The sequence below is a fragment of the Cynoglossus semilaevis genome, chromosome 20, assembly GCF_000523025.1.
Source record: "Cynoglossus semilaevis isolate Cse_v1.0 chromosome 20, Cse_v1.0, whole genome shotgun sequence".
NCBI classification, from domain to species: Eukaryota; Metazoa; Chordata; class Actinopteri; order Pleuronectiformes; family Cynoglossidae; genus Cynoglossus; species Cynoglossus semilaevis.
The window spans coordinates 49,114-57,876 of NC_024326.1; the positions used below are offsets into that span (position 1 = coordinate 49,114).

General features: G+C 41.1%; 1 protein-coding gene across 1 annotated transcript; it reads right to left on the reverse strand.

Annotated features, from left to right (window-relative positions):
- Positions 1-4,546: 4,546 nt before the first annotated feature.
- Positions 4,547-8,757, reverse strand: rgs18 (regulator of G protein signaling 18). Its single transcript, XM_008333599.3, has 5 exons — positions 8,660-8,757; positions 8,083-8,187; positions 7,816-7,877; positions 6,449-6,615; positions 4,547-5,249 (listed from the first exon to the last, which is right to left on the reverse strand). The coding sequence occupies exons 1-5, from the start codon at positions 8,740-8,742 to the stop codon at positions 4,995-4,997; spliced, it is 672 nt and encodes a 223-aa protein (XP_008331821.1). The 5' UTR covers positions 8,743-8,757; the 3' UTR covers positions 4,547-4,994.
- Positions 8,758-8,763: the final 6 nt, after the last annotated feature.

The following is an 8,763-nucleotide window of genomic DNA, read 5'->3' on the forward strand; positions in this document are numbered from 1 at the left end:
ATCCATCCATCCATCCATCCATCCATCCGTCCATCTATCCATCTACATCAACCCTTCCTACACGGTCTTCAATCCGATTTCTAAAACCCAAGGCCTTGACTGATCGGATTTTTTTGGTGATCCGCGGGATTGATTCGCAACAGGTTTCCCTGCCAGATGCCCTTCCTGACACGACCCTCGCCGGGGGGGAAGCGTTCCATCGCGCCTCCGCTAAACTACCAGTTTGCTGAAATATAAATGTGTGTGTTTAATAAACCGATTTCTGGCTTCTTTGTTGAAGTGTTCAACCGTGCACGGAGCCACAAAGCAGCAGGTCTCATCCTTGGCACCTGCACGCAGCCTTTCAGATACTTGCTTCAACAATTCTTTGGTGGATGCGCCCGAGATCAAACTGCCATTTTTGAAAATGAAAAAAAAAACAAACAAAAAACAACTTTTTATGTATCACTGTTTTTCAAACTTTGTCGTTTTATTTTCTGTACTGCGTTCAAAAAATAAATTGAATTAGCAAACTTTTTTTAGCTTGACGTCGGTGTGTCGGCGAGTACGGCTGCATATTGAAGGGAAAATGTCGAACATACTTTGTTCTGATTCAGGAAGTGGACTGACCATAAACAAATGGCCGCACACAAATTTACTTTGAAGGGAAAGACTCCTGCGTTTTTGCATATCGGCCGTGCTCCTCGTTAACGACTGTGACAATGACATAAAGTCCGTGTTGATTTACCGACAATTGGATTTCTGGATGTGTTTTTCTACACATGGATACGTGATGCCTTGATTATGTAATAGGGCACATGTGCCAAACTCCAGGCCCGGGGTCCAACTGTGGCCCGCCAAGTCGTTTTGTATGGCCCGCGTGCAGAAACACAGGACAGAATGCTAACATTAAATACATAGGCTATTATTAATGATACACTATTAGACACAACCACAAGGGGGCGCTTTTAAGCTAGCAGCTAGTTCGAGGTTGGATGCCGACAGCTGTTGCGATGATCGTGAACTCCTGGGAAACATGATACGAGACGACCCCCCCAAAAAACATAAAAAAAACTCTTGCGACCCACCTGAGGGTCGTGACCCAGTCTTTGGGAAACAGTGTTTTAAAGGGAACTGTATTACTGATGTGGCCCCCCCTGCTGGTAATGAGCTTGACATCCCCCGGATTCAGGGTAATATTTTACTCCCCGGACTTACAGCTGCAAGGATTCTATAATTCTCGCTAGTGTTAATAGTTCTTTTTTTTCATCCTTTTGTCCCAGTTCTTCCTCGGGGGGGTCATTAATGTTCGATAAATTTAAAGCTTCAGTGAGACCCGGTGGATCACTGAGACGTTTCCATCTGGACCAAATTTGTTTCGTGACAGACGATGCTTCTAAAAAAATGATGAGGTTTCGATGCAAATGCACCGTTTAGTCAACCTGGAAGATAATTCTGCTGTGGTTTCTTAATTGCAGGCAACTAAAAAAAAAAAAAACGGTGCAGATGACCATTGCTCATGTAAACGGAGCAGGAGGTTCATATTTTTTCTTACCCTGCACGTACGTAGTGCGGTTAAACAGAAACCAGGTAATAATCATTTCAAGGGTTACAAGGATCGGAAGTGGACTTGACATTATTGTTGACCTTGAACCAAAAGTGGGTCTCGTGAACTCTGGATCATTAAACTTCCAAAATAAAACTTTATTCTGTTTTTCTTGGAGTCTGAATGATCTAGTATAGTACAGTGTTTCCCAAACTTTTTTTTTCTGGGGACGCAAATTTTCAAAGTCATAAACCTTCACGACCCGAGTCAACAGACATTATTTTTAAACTCCTGGGAAACATGATGCGACCCCCTAAATAATCCTGCGACCCAGCTGAGGGTCACGACCCGGTGTTTGAGAAACAACGGTCTCGTAGGTATAAGGGCATGACTGGATTCTTTTCGGATGTAGTGAATTAGTAAAACTGAGTCATTTTTTTTTTCTCAAACTCAAATAATCAGTGCAAACAGCTAGTACATTTTTTTGTCATTTTTTTTCCAACTGATGTACAACTGAAATAAAACATATGAAATTTAAATGATTTTTTTTATAAATATTTTTTGGGCTAAGAACCAAGTCATGGTTACACTGTTAGCATCGGCTTAATGTTTCGCATTAGGCTAATACAAAAATTGAAATAAATTGAAACCTTTTCTAATATATTGTCAATATCAGAAAATACAGTTGAGTATTTTGAGTACATTTTTTCTGAATTTTCTGGCTTAATCTTTATTACATGTTTTCTGAATTTTCTGGCTTAATCTTTATTTAAAAAAAAAAAAAAAACACCACACTGCTAAGACCCCGCCGTCAGTGGATACATATTTGTCATATATTTGGCACAAATAAAAGGCGTCCATCTTGACACACTGTGACCTTACCTTTCCGACCGAGGCCGGTAATGTGACTGGCCCCAAACAAACCACCAATGTAAATCACAGCAGGTGATGGAAAACACCCGGGCTGCTGTGATTTGCATGTGAGTGGACGGGGATGAGATGAGGAATTTGGTTTTCAAAAAAGGCTTTGTGTGAGGAGGAGAAAACCCAAAAGGTGTGTTTAGTTCGAGGGAGAGAGTCGCTGCACAATGTCTTAAACAGGGATGTTTCGACTGTTTCAACCGGGGTGAAAACAAAAACAAATTCATTAATATCATCTAAAATACACGATTCAAACTCAGGCCCGGGGTCCGAATCTGGCCCGCGGTGTAATTATATTTGGCCCATGAGATCATATCAAATGTGTACTAGAGTTGCCCCCCCCATATATAGACCCTATATACTGGCAAGATTTGTAGTATTAGCAATGTATGCGCTATGTCATAGCGCATACATTTTAGGTTGTTTTTTGTTGTTGACCTGTGAAAAAAAGATTGAAATAAAAGAGGAACTGGAAAGGCTACAGATAAAGAGTCATAATAAGAAATAAGTACCACGTCTTCGTCCCATTTTTTAAATTTTGGCCCACTGTGAAATTGAGTTTGCGAAATTGAGTACGTAAAACGTACAGCAAAGCCAATTAATTCATTTAACCAACAATTTATTGAGTTCGAAAACCTGATTTAAATATTGGCCACATTTTCACTCTTCTCCTTGTGCTTCCATCTACTACTGTACAACCATACTATTCCGTTTTTGCACTTCCTCCCTGAACCACAAGATGGCACTGTAGGCTTCCTCGGCTCTGGTTGTTTTTCATGATACTTTTTTTCCTCCCCCCCTAATGTGCTCACCTTTCTCTGAAATTGGGGACAGCATTGAATTTCAGTGCGTCCCCTCTCTCCTGCTCCTGCTCTGCCTTATTTATTTGAAAGTGAATTAGGGGGCTGGTCTTTTGAAGCAGCTCAAGTGCCCGGCTGCAGAGGACAGTTGGTTACAAAAGTTAGACCTGGGTTATTGTTAAATCAATCCGGTTTAGCCGCTAATCGTTTTTAGGGGCTAGTTTAGTTGAAGTTTTCAGTCCTGAAATAGTCAGACAGTTCAGTTGTCAATCAAGATGTTAGAAATGAAACCACCAAACAGTGGCTGTCATTTAAAAATGGAAAACGACAACAGAGAAAAAGAGGAAATGGACAATAAAAAGGAGACATTAGGAAAAAGTAGCAAGATAGCATGACGATAGCATGACGATAGCATGACGATAGCATGACGATAGCATGAGGAAAACGAAAATGTCGATGAAGGAACAGTGGTTAATAGTCAGACAGAACTACGTTTAACACCCACGCAAAATAAAAGTAGCTAAAAAAAAAGGGAACTAAAGAAATTCTCAACGGTTATTTTGATATTTCAAAACCAGAAAAAAGTATTGAATTCCAACATTTGTGGCTTATTAATTGAACTAAATCCCTCTCACCTAGTTTTAATAAGTCGATATCTTCGTGGTCAGTCTTTTTTTTTTTTTTTTTTTAAACGTTTTAGTTCCCTTTTCAGAGTTCCTCTAGTCCAGTTCCTCAAACGTAACAGCTCATTTCAGAGGCAGACATTTAAATAGCATTTGGAGGAAAAAGAGAAAACGGCCTGCAGATTCTTAGCGGGCAGTTGATGAATGTGGCCGAGCAGCTGAGCTGTTCCTGTTGTTAACACATCATTATGTACTGCCAGACAGTAGTCGTGATTATTTGTGTAGAAAGACAGCAGGGGTGTTGGGTGAATCGTTGTCCAGATGAAGGCATAATTAAGGTAAAATGTAAAAATATCCCATGTTTTTTTTTTTCTTTTTTCGTGGGTAAAATAAATCAATGTTTGGGCATTGTTCCTCCGAACGCGCCAGGAAACACTGGAATCTGTGTTAATGAGCTTAACTGGCTCTGCTTGAATGTCATGGGATGCGAAGTTTGTTTTTTTTCTTTCTTTCTTTTCCCCCTAACTGCATAAGAATGAAACCTACCCGGTAACATGAATAATTCCCTGCTGCGGTGGTTAGCGTTGACGAGCCTCACGAATGTTTTCCGTGAATGTTCGATGGCGGGTCGCGCCGCCAATTTGTCACATTTACAAATGTCTCATTAAGTCAAGCAAGCGGGTTTCTATGAGTCCATTTATTATAGTATGTACAGCATGAACCGCAAGGCAACACACGCAGTCTGATTGAAATAATACACTACATAAATTATACAAGATGGCGGCCGACAGCAAATCATCATTATTACTATTACGGAATGTTAGTATGTAAAAAAAAAAAAAAAAAAAAGCTACGTTGTTTCAGTGTGAAAACTGGTTCCAGGAGGATTACTTACTTACTAACTGTGAAAAGCGACTAATATGCTACGCGTTTTAAAGTTTGTAAGTTTGCAATTCTTAGTCAGTTTTAATGCAGTACTTCTCAAACAGTTTTCACATTACGTCAAAAAAAAAAAAAAAAATCAAACTCTCGCTATAATTTGCTGTTAAAATCTGCTCCACGTATTGCATTTTTTTACGCAGCCGAAATCACGTCGACGCGCATCTGCGGTGTGTTGTGCAACACCTACCAGGCCGAGGGATTGCTCGAGGCCTCGCCCCGGTCATTGAACACACAGGAGCGTGACCTCCTGCGGAACATGGTAGTCCCGGGGCCTTTCCGCCTGGTGAGGTGCAGATAAATGTCAGAGTGGAGGAATCGAGGGTAAGAGTCCTTTTTCATCAGGTTGTAGACTTTCAGTTGAGCAGCTTCGAAGCAGGTCTTCGTCGGACGGACCATGTCCCTCTCTATGGACGTTTTGGTGCTGTAGTCTATGTTGACCTGCGGGGGAAAAAAAAATTGGGGGAATGAGAATCTCAAGAATCTCAAACATAAGGCCCGTGGGCCAAATCTGGCCCGCCTGGGGGTTCGATACGGCCCACTTCGTGAATGTTGACAATAAAAAAATTGCATCACTAACACTTAGTGTTTAATTTTTTATTTTTTTTGTATCAATGAAGCAACTCTCAGTTAAATAATTTAATTTTGCTCAATTTTTTTAAACCTATTTCTTGGCTAACGTCAAGCTTTTTCAAAAATGCTAAGCTATTCCGAGGGTACTTTAGCAGTCCCCCCCCCCATTCTTCAAGCCATTTGTGCAATATTTATTTTACCTTTTAACTATCACTAAGTTTGAGCAGCGTAGTTGTGTATATACGAACTAATTTTAGCGCTATTTTCTTATTGCTATAAAATTTCATTTTGAGAGATACGTTTTACTTCAGGCTATTCTCTGAGGCTAACTTTCATTTATTTTCCTCTAGGGCCACATGTGAACTAAGATAAATGACATGTAAAAGTCATGCGTAAAGGCTAACATGCTTTTATCATTTTTTTCTACGCCATCTACTGGGGAAACGTGGGTATTGCAGGGAAAAGGCAGAAGTATAATGATAATATAAAGAAACTATATCATTTGGATAAGTTTGGTGCTATGGCTTTAAGCGTAGTATTTTTAACTTATGCGGCTACTGTATACTTGAACCTCTCTGCGAAATGATGAAGAAAAAAAAAGAAAAAAGAATGAATTAAAAAGTGAGTGGGTGAATCGCTCGCTGTCTGTGCATAGAAAAGTCAAAACCTCGGATCTGACACCAAACATTCTCACAGTCAGATCCGCTGCAGGCTCCGAAACCAAACTGCGCGGTGGTCACGTGACGCCGCCGCGCAGAAATAGCCGCGGTTGCGTCACGTGACACGGGCCGGTTCCTGCTCTTAACCGTGATGCACAAAGGTCAAACGGCCTGCAGGGCTCGTGAGTCCGCACGCAGCACTTTTCACTTTTCACACCTCACCCACTCTTATTCTCATTACAGGGCTGTAAATATTTTAAAAGCTCAACAGCGCCTCGGTGACAAATAAAAACCACAGTCATATTTACAACAGCAAAAGGGTAATTTAGGACTTTTCAGCTCGGCTTTATGGCCTATTATGGCAAACGCTACGTCCGGCGTGCGATAAATAAACGTGTGGTGTCGTACCTCTTTGGGGGCATTGGCGTCGATAAACACTGTATAAATATATTTGGCCGTGGACAGCAGCTTTGTCTCCGAATCAATGTTCTTGTAGTCTTCACAGGCCAACCAGAACTCGATGTTTTCTTCACTGAACTCCGTCCTGAGGAACTCGGCGAAGGTTCGCATTCCGTCTGCAACGGACAAGGACGGGAAAAAGTAAAGACCAACAGTGAGAGATAACTGTGAATGATCCAGACCCGAGGACCTCAGGTGAACTGCGGCTCGCATTTGATAAAATAATGATGTATTTGTCTCCCAGTTGAAACATTAGGCGAAACAAACTCCTAATTAAGCGCACATAATTGAACGTAACGGCGAGACCGAGCGCTACGTTCAAATTAGCAAATATATCAGCATAATTACACCGCAGGGCCCGCGGATCCTACTGCGCTTAGCAAAAAATAAAAAAAAATAAATAAAAAAATGAGCACAGACATAAAACAGAAGAGATGCTAACGGCTAGTTAAAGGTTTACCTACAACAGATTAAAGTGTTAAAAATGATCCCAATTATATAAAAAAAATGCTAAATTATCTAGCTTTAAGGCATCTGAAAACATCAAACACATGCCTTTATTTCAGCAACTGATTTATTTAAGACCGTGTTCTTTGTAGTATGATTTTCAGAAAACCAAGTTTAGCGACGTGGCAAAAAAGACTGTCACAACAGAGATAAAGATGAGGCCAAAAAATATATTCATCAGAATAAGACGATAAATTAACAAGAAATTAGTTCAAGGACGAAACGTTTTCTCATTGTAATCTAAAAGATGGCTAAAAATCAGGCCAGTAAATACCGAAAGTTTTAATATTAAAATACAGCTAATGTGATGCTAAGTTAGCAACGTTAGCCCGGCGATAGATCAAATCAAACAGAAGAAGAATTTATTGTTGTTTTCTGGTTTCTAATGTGCTGCCATGTCATTAAAAAAAAAAAATCAATCTGTTCATATGCTAATGCTAACTCTGTGGTTGCACTTAATTAATGCCTTCTCTATTAGCAGTTTAGCGACGTTATCACGTTCATTAGCCGTAATGAGGTTCCACCATTTTCTGCAGTGTTTCTGCCTGCCTCTGAAGACCAACTGGTGGGATTAGGAGGAAGTTGAAGCGAATTCTGTATCATACTTTGTGCTAACACACATTAAAAGATAGTGAAACTCTCTCTCTCTGTTAACTCCTCGTTGCCTCCAGCGTTGCTTTTGCGGCTCACAATTCAAGTGGATCAGAGGGTTTGACAGCAGGTGAGGCTGTTTTTGGCAGCACTTTGACTTTGCATTTTAGTTTAGTTTTTTTTTTTTTCCCGGAAAAACTCGGAGGCGTTCATCTGACCTGAGTGCTTTAGCAGTTCTTCAAAGGAGTCACTCCATTGCAAAGCCGCCTCCGGTGAGATGCTGGAAAGAAAATCAGAGAAGCAGTCAGGCCCTTTCCTAATGATGCAGCAGAAAATGTTTAGGATTCTCGTGAGATGTCTACGAGTCATATTTCTGTACGTGTGCAGTGAGTCATGGAGGGTGCAGCAAATGGAGGTCACCAAATGAGTAATGCTCGTCCCCAAACAACACTGGCCGTATAGGAAATTAATGGCTTTTGCCTTACTTGCTGGACTCCGTATTTGTCTTTTTATGGGGACTGACGTTTTCATGAGAGCCAGACTTGGTGAGGAAAAGGCTTAGTCGACTCTTCCTCTCCTTGTCTTTCTGTCTGGAAGCAAAAAAAAAAGAAAAAATACATCACTTTCAGCATGTGCAGCTGTGGCACAATTCAACACAATCAGCAACTTATCGCAGAATTACTCCTATCAGGCACTTTCCTCCGAATGGGGCTCGGAGACACGCCATAAATCAGTCAACGGAAACCGGTGGCACAAACACAAACACGGGCCAGACAGGGCGGTTTGGGCACACGTGTGCTCCACCGTCGTGACTCTCAATCACAGGCGCGGGTCGGAGCCCAAAATATCTCAAACAAACAATCGCTCCGGTGTCAAAAAGCAGACCTAACTAGCTTTTCCTCGCCTCTTCTGTTTCCTCAAAGTTGCTCTGAATGCGACTGTCAACCTTAGAGCTACAACTCACACGAGGTACGATGTGAAACATACAGTTTTGAATGAGAAAAGGACGTGAAAAAAAAACAACAAAAAAAACAAAAACAAGACGGAGCTTCGGGAACCCACCTGTTTGTTGCTTCCTTCATCTTTGACGCTGGCAAGTCTTCTGGTCCTTGCATTTTGAAATATGCTTCCTCCTTTGGGGCCATGTAGTTAAATTGAGGAAATAG